The following is a 22,044-nucleotide window of genomic DNA, read 5'->3' on the forward strand; positions in this document are numbered from 1 at the left end:
GGCTCCCAAAGTGGGTGCCTTGAATATGGGCCAATGGGACTAAGATTGATTTTCTTTATTTACTTATCTTTTTGAAAAAACATTTCATCAAACAAGGGTCTCATTTACATTGACTACAAAACTGAAGAATGAACATCTAAGTCACTCTGTTGAGCTCAGTTAAATAAATACAGCAATGCTGCCTTGAAGGAAGGGAAGCCATAGGGAAAAAAACAGTTTAAAAACATGTGTGAATGGTTTTCACAAATTATTGCTCATATGCAAACACAAAATATGCGATTGATTGAAATAGTTGTAACACCCCCAACAGCAAGCAAGAATCCTAATAACTGACTGGAAAGCAGCTTTTTCTAAACTGACCGGACATGAACCTTAAGCACCATCATCCAAAGATTTTGTTGTAAAAACAACATTTGAACAGAGGCAGTCTTATGATTATTTTGTGACTATCTGGGTGACTGATGTGAGTGTTTAGTTCCCAGGTAGTCTGAAATAACTGAATACGTCTAACAATTTGATTTTGGTAGTTCATTCTTGACCTTTTGGAGCAATATACAGTATGTAACAAAATAATCTAAGCTCCAGAGTCCACCTACTGGCTTGGTAGTTTGAGAAGTTACAGTAGACCTCTGAGCTTTGATAATATTGTTGTATTGTATTGACTAAATGAAACTGATAACTGAGTTATCTAGCTGCTATGTAATTGTTGTCTCCTGTAATTACTGAAAGGCAGAAAATTAGCACATACATTTTATGGCTGTGTTTTTACACTGGTCTGCTTAACAGGACAAAGAAGGGATATCCAAGAATTTACCCTTCAAATAACAATACAATGACAGACCTTGGGAACAAAGACCCCTCAGTATGAAACGGGGTGTCCTGGTGGTTTAGTGGATTAGCGCCTTTGTCTGGGAAACCATTCTCGCTGATGCCATTCACTCATGCGTTCCTCTTTGCTCCAGCATCTCTTTATAGATATATAATATTTGTAAACATATACAAATGCAAAAAGGCAAACTCCAAGCCCTTGTTCTGCAAAGCAGATGCAGGGCCTTGTCCTCAGAGACGAGGTGAAACTATCAATTGTATATCCAAACTACAGAGAGATCAAAACAACCATGGGCCAAATACTTTATTGTAATCATGAGCTTACATGGTAGAGGGGGAATAATCAGTCAAACTAGGTTGACTTTAAGGAATCTGACAATGTGTGAATGAAAGTTGAAAAGGATCAAAGCGTCACCAGATTGTATGACGCACATGTGTTTATAATTTATTTTGTAACATGATGGTAATAAATCATCTTTGACCAACTACAGGGAACGCCGATTCCTGAGAAACCCTCGATAATAGATAGAATTTCCAGCTAGCTGTGATCATAACTAGACAGGGTTAATCACAAAAGCAGTCAGGAAGTGCACGCTCTGACCCCAGAATCACTGCTAGGTTGAAATGACTTTACTTTCCCATGATCCAGCTGCATCTGTCTGACTGATGAGCAGACTGACTGAGTGATGGATAAGCAGGAAGGAAGACAAATTTAGTAACAGAGAGAAGAGAAGTTCTCTCAGTATTTATGTGTTTATTGTTTTTTTTTGGATTGGATCCCCTTAAGCTTCTGCCGTGTCGCTAATCTTGCCAAAGTCCATAAACTAAAAAATGTCAAAGTGAAACATTTCTCAAACAATAATGACAGCAAATTCCAGACCAAAGCAAATTAAAAATAGATTTAAAAGAAAAACACAACCCAACCAAAAACAAGATGCAATCATCAATATCAATAAATGGTTCAAATGACCACTCGCAAAAATGAAGGAAAAGAATGCACTGCAAGCACATACAAATGACAGCTAATAATTCAAGGCAATTTTGCACCCTTTAAAAAAGGTTTATAAGTTGTAACTAATGGCTTTTTTAATCGTTGATAAATTATTTTACTTATGCCTTAAAGATCAGTTAGGAACTGTCGACAAGAACAGTGGACCATTTAATGAGAACAACCTTTAAATTTCCAGGCTGTGAAAAACAACTTTGGTTGGCATTTTTCAGTCAGACACTGATTACCTGCCTCCTTCTTTAAAAAGGCTACTGGACATTACACCGGAGGGGTTGAGCTTGTCAGTGGTTTATAAATCATCTATAAAGGATGCAACCTTACTCCTATGCATACAGTAACTAATCATAAGCCTGAGGAAAAAAGAGACATTCTCAGTTTACTTTTGAAAATGAGACTGATTTCAATTGATCAGGCTTTTTGATTCAGAGAGCACAACTAAGTGACTAAAAAAAGCCTCACCAACTCTGGATAATATTCTAGGTACAGACAGAAAGAGCACCTGATTAGTTGAGAGGTCTGACTGGCTGGTACTGAGTCAGCAGGTCAGAAATGAAACGAGAAGCCAAAAAATCAAGTGCTTTGAAGACTATAAATTTGGTTTTAAGAAAATGGTTTTAAAAAAAAATATCCTGTCCTTAAAGATAACTGATAGACAACTCACTTTGTGTAAAACTTTGTGCTAAATACATACTGATTACCAGAGACATAAACTGTACTTTACACCTGTTGTAGTTATATCTAAATTTAACATCAGGGGACAGACGGGGCGCCTCGGGGGCTCACATGGTAGAGTGCGTCAGCGGCCATGGGTTTGAATCTGACCTGCAGCCCTTTGCTGCATGTCACCACCACCCAAAAAAAATCATTATGGGTCAGACTCTGTGACACACACTTTTTATTTTTTATAGTAAGTCTTCATTAGAAATTCAGGGAAATCAGGGCAAGGCGGTGGCTGCTGCTGTGGTGAAATAGCCAAGAATAACAAAAAATGTGGACGACACAAATGAAGATAGTGAGGATGGATGGAAATAATTGTGACAAATATTCAATGCTTTTTTTCCTGGGAAATGACTCCACTTCCCAGCTGTGAGACAATGGTGTTGTTTCATGTTTGACAGACAACACTTACTAAGACTGACTCTCATTTACTGATACAGTGGGACAACTCAGTATCCTGTGTGTTGATATAAGTGTATAGAGAGAAGATGTTTGCACACAGTGAGGTAAAGGATTCTCAAATGGAGCCTAATCTGATATGAAATAGGACAGTATGGAGTCCATTTCAGGTCTCAATTAAGATAAGTGCAAGTCGAGTGTCTGGTCCTTGAGGTCGAGTCCAGGTCAAGTCATTACAAGTTAAACATCAGTTTTTCATATCTGTTGAATGCTGAAAATGCGTTTAATATTGTTTTGTACACAGCTGAGACCAAGTTCTTACAAAGCATAATCTTACAAATTAAATATTCAAGGTGTTTTATAATGCGAAAGCTGCCTGATGTTGTGTCATTTATTTTTCATGTAGCCGATCTAAAACTTTACAAGATAAACATGAGACTTGAAGTCAAATCTTTAGGGACTCTGGGCTTAAATAAGTCAAGCCTGAGGCTCTTTTTTCTGAGACTTAAATATGACACGAGTCAAACGTCCAACGCTCAGTTTCGTAGTGGTAGCATTGGACAGTTGTATGACTATTAGTTTGATAAACTTATTTAGTATTTTAAAATTCAGATGGCACTACTCTGAGTTTTAAATAAAGTGTAAATACTGTATAACATGACAGGAAACAATTTAAATTTAATCATGTGGGGTGAAATTGTACCCCTGTAGATCTATTTTGATTAATCCATCCATCCATCCATCCTTACTGGGATTTCTTTCTTTTACTTTAACTGCTGCATCATTCTACATTTAAATACTGGTCAATACAAAAAGGTCTGTTAAGAAGAAACAGATGCTTGTGCTTCCTAAATGAGAGAGCTACAGAGTGCGCAGACATGGAGAGAAAGCATTCTTATACTTTGAATTAATCTCTTCCTTCCTGTGTGTTATGCTGAAGGGGAAACCAGTGACCATTTGTCTGTCAGGCTGTGCAAACAGAGGTGCCATGGTAACACCTCCTGTTTGTCTTTGTGTAAGCCAAGGTTTAAACATTATTTCTTTGATGCATACTTGAATTGGATTTTGTTATGTTACTAATGAAGGAATTCTACTAATGTTAACAATATTGTGGCATGAATGATCATAGATAAAAACCATCTGTTCCATTACATTATGAGTACAACTTCTTGTATAAGTGGATTGGAGACAAATGTTTTGCAACAATCCTTACAAATGTCTGAAGAAGAAACAACAGATGCCTGGACCAGACAGTAGATCCTAAAAAGAAGCTTCTGTCAGACCAGCCAGCTTAGTGAAATGTGCCAGAGCTCCGAAATGCCCCAGAAGGATTGATGAACCGATTTTGCGATCCCATCAGACCGGACATAAATAGAAGCTGTATTTGATTTCCCAAAGACTGCAGTAACATTTCCCTACATGAATCTGCAGCTGAAATATCTAAAAATATATCCAATTACCCGAGCTTACGTCAACACACACATTCTGAAGTAGACATTTCCAAATATGTGGACTTGTAGAAAGAAGAAATCAAAATATTGAAAGTCAATCATGTCATCATTGAAAAACACGGACCGTAACATCAAACCTAAGCTTGGTTCCAAAATCTAGTCTGCAACACATCTGTTTCTCTTTGTGACTAACTTGTTTAAAAAGGTGCACAACTCCTGCTCTAGGCTACTTCAGATGATGCATGTGATGATGTCAGCAGTAAAACTCAATTGCCACACCATCCAAATACATCACTCTGGAAACTGATTACATCACTACGAAACGATCAAAACCAGAGATGTGCTTTTATTTATCTATTTTTTCAGTAAAGCAACCATTACTACTCTCAGTTATTAGCAGTCGCTTACATCCAGGTAACTACTGCATTTACTTTCATTCATTCACTCTGACGAGAGGGTTTGCAGTGAATATGTCTCTTTGAGATGGGTGACACGGACAGATTGCTGGGTCTTTCTTCAACTCCTTTAATGTCAACAATTTCTACCGGCATCAGAAACTTAGGAGTAGGAGAAAACACAGGAAGCCCGAGCTGACCACAGCTGATCACAGGTCTTGCTGTTCCCATGTGGTATTTCTGCAGCCGTGATGTGTGGTTACAGCTTCAAGGCGGAAGCTAGGCTCCAAAGCTACACCATGATCCCTGAAAGATCACCTCCAGACATATTTCAAGATATATTAAATTAATAAAACAAACAGAAAAGTTTTAATTACCTAGGTAGACTTTCCGAAAATGAAATATATTCATTCTACCTCAGTTTAAAATTCAGAATTTATGAATACGCAAATATTGTTAATTTCAAAAGATTGATTACTGAACTGAAACTGAAAAGTCAGTTCCCTGTGAATGTGCGCTGGGGGCTTCAAGTTTGCGCATCAGATTTATATAGAGTATATATTTAAGTTATATAGAGGAGGAAACACTGACTCACAAATGTACATGCACAAACTCTTTTACTCTGCACAGTGAGGCTCAAACACCCAAGTAAAATTGACAAATCAAAGTGTAGCACACAACTTCAAATACAACTTGAACAATACAAATTTTATGTAAAACTTCTTATTGCCCAAAAATGGAAATATTTATTTTCAAGCTGTATCAACTGTGACAAATTCTACTGTATTATCTATTCTCCTGCCCTCCACACCACACTGATGAAAGCATGAACCACTGCTGGTGCTTACATTTCATTTATAAAAACAAGCATTACAAGAGGAAAAAAACACACTGAGAACTGAATATGTCTGCTGGCCTTTTGTAACATGTTTCCAAAAAAAGAAGAAAACTCCTAGATATAGCACTTATTAATAGAAATTAGGCCACTACTGTAATCAGGACATGTGCCAAGTTATTATACATGCACATTTAGGTACAAAGTCATCTAGCAGATGCTCTCATTCACAGTCGTGTACAGTCTAAATACACAGCCCTCATGTCACATGAGGAAACACAAAGCAGAACTGGCCAAAGGTGTGATGACAGTGGTTATGATTAAGGAACAGGGGCTACAGGCGGGTTGCGTGTGTGCGTGTGTGTGCGTTTATATTGGTACGTCTGTGTCTGTGGAAGTGTGTGGGTGAAGTGACAGAGTGATAGGCACTTATTGGAACTTAAACACAGGAACTGAAATCTACTTTTAACTCGGAGTAAGACAGCAAAGACAGCAAAGAGAGAGAATCGTAGCAAAACATTGCTTTAAAAATCATTCCTGGGCTGTTAAATTGCAGTATGGCATCTGTTTTCCATTACATTCCCTGCTCTGTACAGTCTGGCTACTCGCCGTCACAGTCTGTGGTTTCTCCATTTTGCTCACATTGAACTGTGAGTGCAGGAACTACAACTCTATTAAACACATAACCTTCTATTCAGCAAAGAAAATAAGAATGAATGAATGAATGAATGTAATGCACATATGTCAGACACAGGGGCCTTTTTTGTAAATTGGGTAATTTTGCTTTTGATACTTTAAGAACACTTTGCTGCTGCCTCTGTACATTTCCTAAAGCATTAGTTTGAATGCAGGACATTTACTTTAATATAAGTCCTGCATAAAGGGTCTGAGTACTTCTTCCAGCACTGCAGATACATTCTTTCTTTCACGCTCGGCACTATCATCTTAACCCTTGCTATCATCACTTTCGTCTTTTGAGATCCCGCCATCCATCAGTATTAACACATGTTAATACTGTAAATACTGACGATCCTTGTCATTACCTTAGTTGACATAATCACCATTACCATCATAAAACACTCTTCACAGCAGCAGTGGGGGCAAATTTCAATTTTGTTGAGTCATCCACAAATCAAAAGCCCCAGCCACATAACCATGACTGGCAGACTTACGAATCCTCGCCACATTTTTCTGTGTATCCATCTCCATAACAACATATTACACTGTAGGTAAAGTGCACTGCAAATAAAATACTGCTGAACCGCAAACTCTACAACACAGCGCAGCACCCCACCCATGGGCAAGCAAGCACAGAACACGGTTATTCTAGGTCCTGGAAAGGAAAATGGGTCACCAAAGTGAAAAGAAATCTGGTTTCAAACGCTGACAGCTATTTAACACATCGCAAAATATAAAATGAAGCTTAAGAGCCGCCTCAGCTCACAGCTATGGATGACAGTTTGAAGCAGTTTAGGGTCATTTTGCCAACAGTTATGACTGAAAATCTCTATTTAATTCACATTGTTTTTGGTCTAGTGACCAATTACAATCATGTTACAAGCATCACTGCTCTGCTCCTTTACTCTAATACTCCCTATATGTGAGTGACGTCTGATTTCTTTATTTGTACATTGTCTCAAACACACTTTCACAAATGAGGTTTGGACATTGAGAATTCATATATAGTTTTAAAAACTATTTACACACATATACACACGTATACATGTGTATGTATATCCTATTCCAAAAGTCCTTGAAAATGATACTGGTCTGCTGTGATGTGATGTGACCAGTAGCAAAGGGTGAAAACAAAAAGGGACCAAGCACCCAGGACGAGATAAAAAGATGCTGTGATCTTTGTTATTATGCCATAGGAATCCAGGTCACTGTTCAAATATTTGGTTAAGCCCATCTCTCCGGGAGATTATCTGTTCTAGCAGGACATGTGAGAAACAATCCCTGCATGGGACACATACAGTTTATGGGCTAATTCATGCACACCAACATACCATAAATGGCACAGGGCAGCTGCATGTGTGTAATTATGTTGTAGGCTATGTACAAACAAAAGCGAAAACAGTACATTCACACACACCAGTGTGAGGAAGAGGTCAGGGAGTAATTATCCGCCAGCGCTCACGTGGCTCTCCTCTACCTGTCTAATGGTTCAAACATGTAGCACAGTACAGTGTGCCATCTGTGTACTTCTGCTTTCTTCAGTATAGTGCTGTACTTTCCACAGGAAACCCTCAGTCACAGAGGTGGAACCCACCCAACCAGAGGTGGATGCCTGACGTCTCCAGAACTCAACATGTCTTCCATGACTTCCATGACTGCAAACTGGATTGTGCCACTTCATTTTAAAGGTTTCAAAGAAATGAACATTTAGCATTCTGGTTATGCATGATGACAAAACTACAAGTAAATGACATTTCACATGACATCAAATTTCTCAGTAAACCTGGCTATGCCTGATTTTGTTGTATCCATCATGTTTTCCTTGCTCTGCTTTCGTCCCGCCAAACTTGCAAAAGTCTAAAGGTAACAGCCTGACATGTCTCCAGCTGAGCCAGAATACCCACAGTCCTCCGGGGTGAGACTCAGCTTATAGTTTATTAACACTTTAACAATTAACACTTTTTGGTTTATTTCTTTGCTGACTGAATCTGTGTTGGTAATTTCTTACTTTATTTGCTGATAAGTTTCACTCACAACCAAGGAAGAAGAGATGAACTAAAAGACTTATTTTAAACAAATTCTCACCTCAGCACCGCACTTCACAGGTGTAAACAGCCATCATTAGAGCTACTGCACCCTGCATTACAATCTACATTGATGCGATAAGGGCAGACTGTGTGTCATATACTGTCAATGTACTGTATTGATATACTGTATACTGTAAGAAAGATAAGTGATTGTCCCATATGATGGAAAAGTTTCTGTTTTCCTAGAATGACATACTGATGTGTGTGTTTGTTGTTCCTCCTTCTTTCCTGATCTTTTAAGTAAATGTACTCAGTGTCAACAGAGCAGTTCCCGTCAACTTTTAAACAAAGCTAGTATGTTGGCAGCCTGAGTTTTCAGCTTGCTAGGGTCCACACCACACATTCTTTATATTATCTGTTTAAATCTCTGATCCACTATCCCATCCAGTCTACCCAAACTCTCAGTCTTTCCCACTTTATTCGTTCGTTTGATGTCTGCCCTCCCGGGATGATTGCGTGCTGCTTCGAAGATGATAGCAGGAAAAACATTTTTAAAGGAGCAGTGTGGCGTAGAAACCCTACAACAGCAATTAAATTTAATTTTTGTGTCGTTCACCCAAATTACAGAAAAAAAAATAAAAATCACACGCAGTCAAGTTTTGGTTTGGCAAAGTTTCAATACTTGTGAAAATGTGATGTTTTTTGTGTAGTTGATGTGGTTTAAAGGGACCCTTTAAAAAATACAGACATTTTGGTCACAGTTTTCCAACATCTTATTGGCTTGTGACTCTTTATAACCAAGCCATGCTGCACGCTGTGTGTGTGATTTCAAGCAAAGAGTGACTTTCCATTCTCAGACTGTTTCAATTTAAATTCTCCAGTATTTCAAAAGAAAAAATAAATGAGATTAGGAAAAATTTGTTTTGTTTTTTTCTTTCCTAGCTTGTTGTTCATTATCTTGCAACTCCTCAGATTTATCTTGGTTTTAGGTGAATGTGTTGTTCTCTGAGAGGTATACCTTGTAATGTTTATGTAGAGAGAGTTAAACACTGGTGTTACTGGAGGTTCAGAACAAAACTAGTCGGACAAGAAATCCTGCTTGGCAACAGAGTCAGATTTATCATAGGAAAGAGTTGCTAAAGGCTGAGACACTTGCCGACCCTTCAATGTCATGATTTGGAGGGGTTTTTTTAGATATATCCTTTGGGTCGTCTGGTTGTCCCTGTTGCACACACAGTCTAGACACTGTGACCAAAAGAAGTGATGATAATAAACAAATTCATATCAACAATTTCTGACTGATTTGCATGGCAAACTACTTGACTATCTCACGCAACCTATTCAAAACATTTCTCTGCAAGACTGTTGCACCCGCAGAACCATTAAAATAAGTGAAGTTGGGATTTTCTCACCCAGACATGTGACAGTGCAACTAACCACATTCCAGCCAAGGATTACTATAATGATGGGAAACACATGAGACGATTGCTTAATGTATGGGAAATAGGAAGTAAGTCTACACATAAACTAGACACACATTCAGCAAGGGGAGGAGTTTAAAGACTACAAGAATAGTTAAGGACTGTGTTGAAGTAAGACAAGTTTAAATGGAAGAGACAGTTCATCAGTTGGAAAGTAAGAAGCTGTAAAATGACAACCTGTAAATCAGCCAAACCTGACACCAGATTAGTCAGTACAAGGACAAAATTCAAAGTAAAGGAATGTCTTTCTGTTTAAGTGTGCTACAGCATAACAGCATGACATGTGTGTGTGTGTGTCACTGTGTGTGTCCCAACCTGTGAGTATGGCCATGGTTGGCGGCGTGGAGTTTCCTGATGACTTCCTCACTGAAGTCAAAGTGAACCCTTCCTCTGGCACAAGGTGAACGCCGGTACATCGCCCCGACACACACATGCACTCATGCGCACACTATCCAGCACATACCATCACATGCGTTACCACAAACACACATCCACTAGAACACACCCAGAGTGTTACTATCAAAAGTGTAGTATTTGACACGCACACCAAACATATGAACACCCATACACGTCAGCACCATTAGTGATAGCTGCACTGTAGCATGCAACTCGCACACACACAAACACACACTTTGTCACACTAACTAGCACCTTGAAATGAGAACCATCAAATGTGAGTTGCAATTCCTACAAAACAAGCACCATCACACACACACATTCACCACATATAAACAGCGATACATCACTCGTTCAGGCTTCACAGTCGTACATTTACATGACTGTTACCCATCAAACCTCTGTTCAAAAAGTTACTCTGCAGATTATCCATCAGACATTCTCTCCTTGGCACCAATGCAGCAAAGAGGTATCCAGACACCTTGATCCACACACAACACTCACATCACACACAGCAACAACATAAGCAGCAGTCCATACGTCATATCAACGAACCCTCCAAGCCCCTGTTCACACTCTGACTCTCCACTCTCTCTCGCTCGCTCTGTGATCTCTTCGCGGACTCTACTTTTCGTCACAGGCTTTACTTCCTCCCCGTGGTGTGTGTGTGTGTGTGTGTGTGTGTGTGTGTGTGTGTGTGTGTGTGTGTGTGTGTGTATATGTACTACTATGTGTGTGTTTGGAGCTCTGTTCCCTTCAGCCACCCCAACAGAGTAAGGAGGAACAACCAATATCTGGAGTGGAGTCGCTGGAGTGGAGTCATAATTCATGCATCCTTTACAGCCTTGTCAGATTTAATTAACCTTGTATCTATGGAAAATATACTAAAGTATACCAGCTACATACTGTTACTGGAAAGATAAACCAACCATATGTGTAATATAATATGTGCTGTGCTGCACAAACTATGATGACTGAAGAGCATTATTTTTTCATAAAATGACTCAACAAAACCCTGAAATATTCATAAACTTGAATGGTTGTTTCATTTTTATGTATTTTTAGTTTCGAAATTGAAAAGCCTGGAAAAGAAAATGGATTTAAGTAAGATTTACACTGACACTGGTTTATGATTTCTGAATTTTGTTGACAGTGAGGGTCTGAAAATTTGATTGTGAAAATTGGTTTCATATCTTTGGGCTTTTTATAGTATTGTTTGTTTACACAACACTCTGGTTCAGGCTTATATCAGTTAAGGATTTTCAGCTCATACAGGCTGTGCAGAGTTGTATGCATGATAAAAACTTTAGTGGAATAATTCAGCATTTAAAAACAGAATATAAACATTTACTAAATGGTTAATAACACATTATAATGAGGTTATGGAGGCTGGTGTATGAACAGATAATGAACAGCAATACAGTAAAACACAGCTGTAATAATATAAAATATGTTGTAGATAAACATGTACATAAAAAAAAAAAAAATGTCCTTATAGCTGTGCACAACTACTGTATAGTATGTTACAAACCAAGTGCGAAATGTTTGTATACTGCTTATAAATGATAAAGTCTTTATTAAATAAAGATTAAAATAAAAAATACAATACAAAAACGTGTTGTTTTTTTTTTACTGTTTGTACTGGATCAGAAACCAACATACTGAACAACATAGTGAGTTTGGATTCACTGTTATTCTGGCAACCTGGTCTACCTTAACTGTTTGTGTGTGTCTGTGTGAGAAAGAGGTGCCATCTGGCACCACCACAGGGGGCCAAAGAGCCTGATGACACAGTACAGTACATATGATACCCAGCTCATATCACAATAACTGTGATGGCAGGTTTGTAATAAATGGCAGCACATACAATGAACGTCCTACAATAATTGTAAATACAGGCTACACTCATTAGTCTGTTTGTTAGGTACACTTAGCTAAAACCGCTGCATTAGACCACATTAGTTTTAGCTGGGAGGAGCTAATAAACTGATGAGTGAGTGTAAGTATGAAGGGCAGAAAGAGTGAGTCATCAGAATTGGATTCAAATAGGAAAATAAAAACTAAATGGCATTAGGTGACAAATAATATCTTTTGTAGCTGTTGGGTATAATGTTGGGCGTTCATTGATAAAACCTGCAACAACTACAGTACATTTAGATAAATTCAACCCCAGAAAAACATACATTTAGAAACAGCATCATTTTATTTAGCTAGTAGAATGCATCGATATTTTAAGCATTAATAATGTGTAATTTTTCATCCGATATCTCATTTATCACTTTTTTGTCACAATTAAGAGTGAGCATATCTTTGATTTATCTTTGAATGCAAATGGCAGTCATTTCTTCTAATACTTTCAGGTTATATTTCCAGAAATTGACAATACTTTACAGTTTGAAGAAAAGGTGACATTGGCTGTGTGAACTCTGTCCTGTTTATCATAACTTCCTTTAATAGTCGTCACTGAATTCTAAAGGAAAATGACTGGAGTTTCTCCTAACTCCCATCAAGACAGGACAAGTGAGCTTCCTCGTCATACTTATTTGGACATGATTCAGAAAGATGACACATAACACAGACATTTTAAAAAAACACACATAAGGGGAGGAGTAGGACAATGCTGCTCGCCCCACTGCTTCACAATACACACAAAGATGAGAAATGGGAGAAGTGAAAGATGCGGTAGCCAAAGGGGTGTATGTATCCTGCGTGACAATGACAATGGCATTCTTCCTTAATGACCTTCTGAGGGTTGACCATAGAAGAAGTGGATATAGAAATAGCCCCCTTCTTGCACTACAATGATATGCGTCTATGGTATACTGCAGTAACTGCTGCAGATCCTGAAAACTGACTTTGAATTGATCTTGGCTGTAAATGTAAGTGTGTGAGGAGATGAAAATAGTTGGAATATTTATGTGTGACAAATGTGAAGGGAATCTGTTTACCTTAATTTGTTCAGATTTTTCTTTATGGTAAATGTCATGACTTTTGTTGTTATGACTTATAATTAAACAGGGAAAGGTTTTTTTTATCATTTTAAGTTAACCATGCAATTTAGCCTAAAAATGAAAACCCTCTCTATTTAATCTAATTCTGTGGTCTTACATGATTTAGTGGCATCATGCAGTCAAATCACTCTACAATTAAAGCCCTTTGAGCTAATGGCTCATGACTTTGTAAAACTTATTTACAATAGAAAATTAAATTATAAAATCAATCAAGTGATCACTTAAAGTAAGTATATTTTTCCCCATTTATGTCCTCAGTTACATGTAAATGGTGCTGATGCACTTTTAAATGTATGTGTAGGACTTGGCAGGGCTAACAAGAGCGTCTCGCAGTGGAAAACAGCTGAATAAACAGTGAACAACTCTGTACACTGGCAAAAAAGACTGATTGTGTTTATAAGATCTGGTCCTGCTGGGTTTCATCGGTCATCCCTTAAAATGAATCAGATGTAAAATAAACATTATGCCAAGAAATATTGGCATTACAATCAACAAAACCTTGGTGACATAGCAAATACGGATATATGTATAGCAGCAGTCCTAACTATGTGTGTAAAGAAGAATGTGTTATTGTAGAACCTGTTGATGAAACGAAACCACAACCACCCAGTGAAACTATTCACCCTTGGGCAGGGCACCTCTGTTTGCTGCTTTGTTGTTGTCACATCCTCTAACAACTCTCACATTACATCAAAAGATTAAATTAAAAGATTATTCTGTATTTGAGCTTGTTGGTTCTTGTCATCTTCACAACCCAATACAGCTCTCAGATTCGATGGGTAAAAGAATTTTAAAGCAAAATGTGCAGAACCCCTCTATGAACATCAGAGGGCACAATTTCATCACACAGAAAAAGGAAGTCTTGCGGGCTCACGTCCACAAGATGGCAGTGTGTACATATGTTCTATACTGCCTGGAGTCAGAGCAGAGGAGCCATGAAGCTCACATTTACAGGATGTGGCGTGCAAAATGTGCCACCAGATGAGCCATGCCCTATGGAAAACACTCAGAGCTGGCATCACTCAGGATGTGAACACAGTTCCTTTCAGTGTTATTACATGTTGGATGATGGTTGTGGTAAAGCAGCCACAATGGTACGGTGAAAGAGCGATGTAGGAGGATATGCTTTGAATACCAAGATAAGGGGATGCTGGGAAAGTCAATACATCTGCGCAAACTCTTAATTACACAACAGCGATCTCCGCTATGCTGAAAGCTTGGTTGGTGCATTTGAGCTTGTGTGTAGTGATGGCTGCAGATGCGATTTGCTCCAGCCCCAGTGATCATTTATCTTATTGTTAAACATTGTTTTGAGGGACAATGCATAGCTGTAATTTTAGTGCAAACATAAAAAGAGAGCGTTAAAAAATGAAGGGAAAAAACCCAACACATTTTTGATGTGTAGCCTCACCAGGGTTTCACACAGAAGCAGACACCCATAATTAAACATCGATCAGGCATCCATTTGACGGCTTAAGAGTAGCCTGTCAAATTGTCGCCGGCAGACCGCTCCTTTGGCTCGCCCTCGTGATTTAAATCAATCAAACTGCAGATGAGGAAACCGAAAAAAATTGTGTCTCGGTGTGCCGAAAACAAAGATTGCAAATAGAATCTCAGATGTACTTGACAGAACCTGACAGGCACAACATCACCTCACATGAAATCTGTCTGTCTTATACCAACACACACACAATCACATTAAATCAGGATCAAACAACAGGCCCTGAAAGGTATTTAAATATAAACTCAAAAAAGAGAGAAAGAGAGTTTAAAGTTCAGAGGGGAAGACGGACGGAAAGAAATGTATCAAAAATAGTGGCAGACAAAAAGGAAGGTACGATATGCAAAGACACGAGCGGGAAAAAATAGATCATTGTGAGAATCAGGACTATCATCCTTTGAAGGTCTGTGTTGACACAAATTCCACAAATCTACTTAGAATCTCCTCATTAAACATGCTGCATCCATAAAAATGGAAAATACAGGACCGTGCTGCGAATGCACAGTGGAATCAAGTGTAGCTTAAAAAAGAGGAAAAGGAAGGAGGAATTCAACCAGACTGATGTTCAATGTGACTCTGATTCCTCTCATGGGTCGTAACAACTTATCTTTGACCCTCAGAGAAGGTGTGAACGACCCAAACTAATGCCTGCGGCTCTCATCAGTCTGCAGAACGATGAGGGTCATGGGTGAGTGGCAAAATGGCTTTCAGAGCAAACAGCAACAAGTTGTAATGCATTTATACTGCTCTTAAAAATGGCCTGGGGGCCTCCCTCAGCTGACAAACAGACGTTGTATGTGGCATTGTGGGGGAATGTTTCGGACCAAATTTCAATGAACCCAAATCACCCTCAAGTATTGAATATAGACTCTAAAACTCCCCAACACTCAGCGTGCTTTGAAACTGACTCTGCTATCCCCAAACAGAAATAAGCTCCATCTTTGTGCTTTCCTCTCAAAACTCATGTCTTAAGCTTAAAACCTCTGACACTGGATCACAACTACACACCGTTTTGTTTTAAGAGGCTACCACTCAGAAAAAGGTTGGGAAGAAAAACAGAAAGAAATCGACACAACAGATGAGCGAGCGAAGTCTATTGATTGTTAGCCATGGAATGGTGATCATCACTGCTTCCTTCCTGCTCCTGGTCAAGTGTAGCTGAGTAACCCGCAGTTTAAGCACATATTTACAAAACCTTCCACTTAGTAAGGAGTGTCCTCCACAGACGACAATGACTTCATGTGGAGTGACACTCGGTAGTGTAGTGCCATCGGGGAGGACCCTGCTTAGGAAAGCTCTCCTGTTTACTTGTCATGTTCGTAGAGATGGTGACAGTGACTGTAGCACATTGATGAAATGAGCCTGATATCATTGAGTGCAGGTGTATTTTTATTAGTGCCAAAGTTTTATCTGCTCCTGATATTACCCTACGTTGTTTGAATTTGTCCATGTGTTTTGAGTTCAATAACCAATGAGATGTTGATTGAATTGCCATGGAAACCTCACCTTGACCGGTGAATCCAGAGCAAACAAAAAATACACAGTATCACTCTGAACAGTTCATTCATCAAATCTTTGAACTATAGTTTTCAGAGAAGAGAAGAGAAGAGAAGAGAAGAGAAGAGAAGAGAAGAGAAGAGAAGAGAAGAGAAGAGTTAATATTATTAGTATTTGAGGAAAACTGAGGGAGGAAGAGGGGAGTAGAGAGAAGGCGCCAGGTATGAAAAGTAAGAGGGCAGAATAATAAGCATTTATCTACAAGCTGCCAATTTATATTTTCAGATAAAGCAAGAATTTAAGATCAACTGGTGTGTGTCTTGCCAGATTTACCACAACACAGCTTTCCCCATCTCCCCCAGCCCCTCCTCTGTCTCTCTTTCACTATGTAAATCTAATTCCCCTCTCTGAAAAACAGGGCACTGCAGTCAGTCCCCCTGTGATTAACCTAATCCCCTAGTCGCAGAGTAGCTCTCTTTTCAGTGCCAATATCATGCCGTATTTGACGTCAGCAGCACTCACGCTGTGATAACCAGGGGCCATGCTCTGAAAATATGTGTGAATTTTAAGCTGTGAAGAATGTAACTCCACTACCAAACACGTTCTAACAGGAAATCCCAAAAAGCGAAAGCTGGAAAAGGACCTGCGGTACAACAGTACAAAACAGCTCAACTATAAGAATACTGATACTTACTTGAATAATACTGCCACAACACTAAAACCTGCTTCCAGTTGTGACGTTGTGGCTGATCAGTGTATGTGACGTGCAGGTGTGCACGTGGCTTTGGAGTTGTTTAAGAGCACCGTCAACAGAGCTGGGCTGAGTAGTGAAAGCAGAGCATGAAACTAATTTTGTTTTGCTCCTGAGTAAGTTGCTTAGGAGTGTAATTACTTCAATCAATGATGAAGTAATGAGTAATGAGTAACTGGAATGTTTTGATGTTATGTTTATGCCTCGTGCGATCACTGGATTTGATGATCTACTGTCTCCAAGGATGATGTCAGTACATGTGGCATTTGGTAAAAATAAAAACACCATTCACTCGCACGAAGCAGTTTGCTTCGGACTGAATTATTTAGAGCTACTACGTATACACTGCAAAGGAAACCCTGCGCACACGTCACTGTTGCACTTCAAAAACATATTAGATTATAGTCAATCATCTGGGCGCGTCAATGCCTGCGGAATGATAAGTCCAACAATGACTTGCTTCTCTATGTGTTGTGGTAAGCACATTTAAGGTTAAGAACGGCGGACGACTCGAGTTTAGGGTTAGAGGGCTTGATCCTGACATAAGAACAGGGAATCAGGTAACAAAGCTCTCATGTGCCAAGTTCTCTCTCTCGCTGGCTATTTCCTAGTCCATCTCCACCTGTCAGGCTACAGGATCTGTAGGAGTGTAATCCATAAAGTGGTTCAAAACAATGATTCACTTCAGGTTCACAGATCAAGGAGAATGAATGAGGGAATGTTCACCAAATTACTAAAACCACCAGGTCTGAACACACTTAATTTGTTCAGAACATGTATAAGAGGTTCTTTTTTTGAGGCACAACATAAACTAAGCTTGGGCTGTAGAACAAAAGTACATTTTAGTGACTTGCTGCTATAATACTCCTAATCCTGCTTTAGGTTAATTAACAAAATCATGTTAACTCTGCATGATGAGCCTTTACAGAATTGGACAAAATTAGATCAGGTACCACTGAAATCCTCGGAGAGGAAATGTTTCTCGTGTCGATGAAACCCTGTAATATCACATTTCACTTCGACAACCTGAGAAGCAGAAACCCACTTACTGCAGAGATTAGGCAAGTTTAGAGTATATCCACATTAGCAGAGCACTCTTTAGAGGTGTTATTTAGATCCCCATTAAGCACTGTAAAAACAAGTACGGAGAGAAATGGATGTGATTAAGTACAGATGTGCATCTTGAGTTGACATGGGTGGAAGTGTAGCTGATGAGAAGAAGGAAAAGGGAGACAGAGATTATAGACAGAGGGAAATAAACACGGCAATCTTTTCACCGTGGCTCTCCTCCTATTCACTGAGGTGATTTTCTTGCAGCTCAAAGTGTTATCAGCATTTCCAGCAGCGATCTACACAGAGCACAACAGAGAGCTACCACAACAAAGGACTGAGTTTAATGAGAATAACACACTGTGTCCTCACAACAATTATATTCATATGCAAAAGCGCACACACACGCACACACACACGCACACACGCACGCACACACACGCACACAGGCTAAATAGTCTACATGGACAACCCTGTGTCCTAGAAATTACATTCATAACAACATTTCAACAGTAACCCTTGAAGGAAAACGTAAAGCTTCTCTGATTATGATTTTTTAGGAAATGTTAATATTCAAGTACACGGGTAACAATTTAAAAGGAAAAACCTACATAAAGTGTCTTAGTAAGGTGTTCGTACATCATGTGCTGCTAGAACAGCTTCAATTCTCCTTTGAATTGATTCTACAAATCTCTGGTCTCTACTAGAGGGACCATTCTTCTAAAAGATATTCCCTCATTTTGCGTTTTGATGATGGTGGTGGAGAGCGCTGTCCAGTACATCCATTCAAAATCTCCCATAGGTGTTCAATTGTGTTGAGATCTGATGACTGTGAAGGCCATAGCATATGATTCACATCATTTTTATACTAATCAAATCATTCAGTGACCACTCATGCCCTGCATTACTAAACTTTTTCGCAGTCATGTTCAGATACTCACAGCACTTGGTTAAGGCTAGGGCAAGATCACTGTCTGGTTTTTCTAGGAGACAGGGTTGAAACAGTGAACTGAAGTTGACACATGCAAATACACACACACACATGCTGTCAAGGGCAACAGTAACAAAGCTGGGTCCCACTTTTCATCACATACCAAACCCAGGAGTGACGCCGATAGCAGAAAGGGTTGACGGGAACTTCCAGACTGGATGACATCGCGGTCATCGTGTCTCTATTACCCTTGGTGTCAAAACTCTATTTGTTTCTTGTTTGTTTACTTTTCTCTGAAAGTCTCAACTCAATAACTTACTTGATTTGATTCATTGATGATGAAAGTGTAAGACTGCTACTAGCAAACCAATCTTCTTAAGAAGTAGCCGACACACAGACGCAGCATCCTGGAATTCCACCGTGGACCACCACAGAACCGTTTCAGAAAATTGTCAGGTTAATCTCAGCATCCGTCACTTTAAAGCTATCCTCAGTTTCAGTGAAGCAGCAGGTGGTAGCAGCTCAGATTGGCCACAGAAAGTCACCCTCCCGTGCTCTTTCCAATCGGTACGTCAGCAATTTTCAGCAGATGAGATGAGACAGAAAGTGGGTTTCAGCCAATTTAAATCCAATCCTCATTCTGTCATTCATGAAAGAGCCTGAATATTTGCAGCGCTGCCAAAACCTTTCCAAGTCCTCGCAATTAGAGGTTAGCTCGTTGAAAAACCAAGACCCGACAAAATACTGCAATCAGACAAAATAGATATTAAATAAAAATGTGTTCCCTGTATGAAAACAGTTATAATCCTCCAACACAGTGTTGATCACAGCATCTGTTCTAATCCAGTTTTCCTTTCCAGAGCCATGTTTCACGTCTCTGTCGGTCCCTGTTCCGCTGAAATTGATGCTGTTCCTCTCATCTAGTCTCTGCCTCAGTTCAGGTCTGCTGGACCACGTACAGGTCACATTTCATGAATGATCTTGGATCCCCCAGCCCCGAGTAACCAAGGTATATATTTGCATGGGCCACCATAACAACTGCTAAACAATCCACCTTTTTGGCAACAAGGACACCTTTCTCCTAACAGATTTTTCCATCGCAAGATTTTTTGATTGAGTTACAAAATTTGATTTTTGAATTCAGATAATAGTATCAGACATTGTGTCTTCAAAACCTCAGCCAGGAAATTCTGGTAGGCCGTTAATTCTCCATCTCTTTTTTTTTCTCTACTCAAACTACAAGTAAGGCTGAGGTAAACAACAACTTTAATCTAATCGAGAGGAGTAACACACACGAGATGGTACAGTTGTTCATGGTGTGTTTTGACAAGCTGCACATTTCTTATCTGTTTCTGTGAAAGAGCGAGAATATGTCATCAATTTGTGCCTACAAATGTGTAGGCCTTCAACTGCAGCACCTATCTCACCTTAGCCTAATGTAAGATGAACAACCCATTATCTGACACACAGCAGTTCAAAATGCTTATACCATCAATTGCGATCTCTCTATTCAAATAATAGCCCAACAATGAAGAAATCCCCCCCCTGGGAACAACATGCAAAAGGAATCACATTCTCATTGGTTTCACTTCTCATGTTACCCGGCCACTACCTTCATAGCATTCTGTGTGTCACAACAGCCATGTCTGTCTCACTGTACGTGCTGATTGTACCTACATGGGCTCAGATTACGCAGGCCAGCGGCACACGGTACGAGGCGATAAGCACTACAGCAACAACTCTAGCCCGCATCGAGACACACAATCCTCGCTTTTGAAAGCAGCAAACACATCTGAGAACTGCGCGTTTCAAAAAGCCAGCACTACTCACTGATGTGCAGCTTGACACTTGAGACTGCGCGTATCAAATAGCATTCAGCAAACACAAACAACTGCAGCTGAATACAAAATCTGTTTTTTGCACTGGTGCCCACTTTGCTTCCCCATTCAAACTGCCTCCATTAAACTGCATAGCAACAAGTGGGTTCGAAAGCACTTGACTCGTGGCTCTGTGTGGTCGGCCATTGTTTGCTTTGAAACCCAGTACTTTTTCACTGCATTCAGCGTATGGTGGGCTCAGGAAATGATTCTATGAAAGAACAGGACAGGAAAAGCTTTTTGTTGGATGAACCACCTGATGGATCAGATACAATTTGTACTGGACGAACTGGTAGTTTTGTTTGGAAATGACGATTAAAGCTTAGCAAAGCAGAGGTAGAGTTTAATATAGGTAAACTCTCTCATTAATCTACTGTCAGTCAATTGCTTGGACATTGAATTGTCACTAGTACATCTCACTGAGAATCAATATCCAAACTGCAGCTCGGTGCATATCTTAAACTCCTTATTTCATTATTTGCATAGAACCACAGACTGTGCTGCTGTGTCTCGAAGTGCGCACCTACCTGAAAATTAAACATCAGCCAGCTGTTGGACAAGCTGTCGGACAAGCTGTGACAATGCGCTAGCTGCCCGGCACATAGCAGGAGAGAGTTGAAGTAAACAAGTAGCTGATGAAGTAATTTCAGCATCTAGCAGCTTCAGACCCAGATATCTTTCCCGAGGTTGTTGGAGACCAAACCAAAACATAAAACAAGCCAATGTAACTACCAGAACAAGTAAGGCTGTGGAAGCAAAGCTCGAGAGTACGCTAAACTGAGCTATGGTGCATTTTATTGCATATGAATTCCACTTCATTTGTGAGAGTTATGGTGTGCCAATTCTTCTCCAGACTGTCATATAGTCTTGCTTTAAAGTCAGTTAATGTTAGACTTATATTAATCGGGTGGCCAGAAAGACAACTTCAGTGTAATGATAATGTTGCTCTGTGGCTGCTGGATGTATAAGTAAGCAATTGTTTCATAACATTTAAGCTATAGCAACTTGTATATAAATATATCAGGGCTGAGTTTCTTTGAGATTGTTTTGGAGACTTCTGTAAAAATTGTATTAGATGTAAATCTCTCTCTAAGTCACAATCAAGTTTTTATTTCCATTTGCCCGACTTTTGTTAACAAGGTGATCGCAGACTACCCGTTTTATAAAATACTTTAGTTTAAACACTACCCTAGTATGTGGTTAATGCAAA

At 39.4% G+C, this 22,044-nt stretch overlaps 1 protein-coding gene across 2 annotated transcripts in view; it reads right to left on the reverse strand.

Annotated features, from left to right (window-relative positions):
- The window catches only part of pde4ba (phosphodiesterase 4B, cAMP-specific a), a 126,260-nt gene that overhangs the window by 65,844 nt on the left and 38,372 nt on the right, over nt 1-22,044 (reverse strand). The window contains exon 1 of one of the 2 annotated variants that reach the window (XM_023394532.2): nt 10,136-10,804. The exons of the other annotated variant lie outside the window; for it this stretch is intronic. Within the exon in view, the coding sequence (XP_023250300.1) occupies nt 10,136-10,236 (101 nt within the window). The 5' untranslated portion in view covers nt 10,237-10,804. Of the gene's footprint in view, nt 1-10,135; nt 10,805-22,044 lie in introns of those variants that run through there. 2 annotated transcript variants of the gene reach the window in all.

The sequence above is a fragment of the Seriola lalandi genome, unplaced genomic scaffold (genome assembly GCF_002814215.2).
Source record: "Seriola lalandi dorsalis isolate HSWRI2012SDOR001 ecotype SW California unplaced genomic scaffold, Sedor1 jcf7180002054949, whole genome shotgun sequence".
Lineage (NCBI taxonomy): Eukaryota > Metazoa > Chordata > Actinopteri > Carangiformes > Carangidae > Seriola > Seriola lalandi.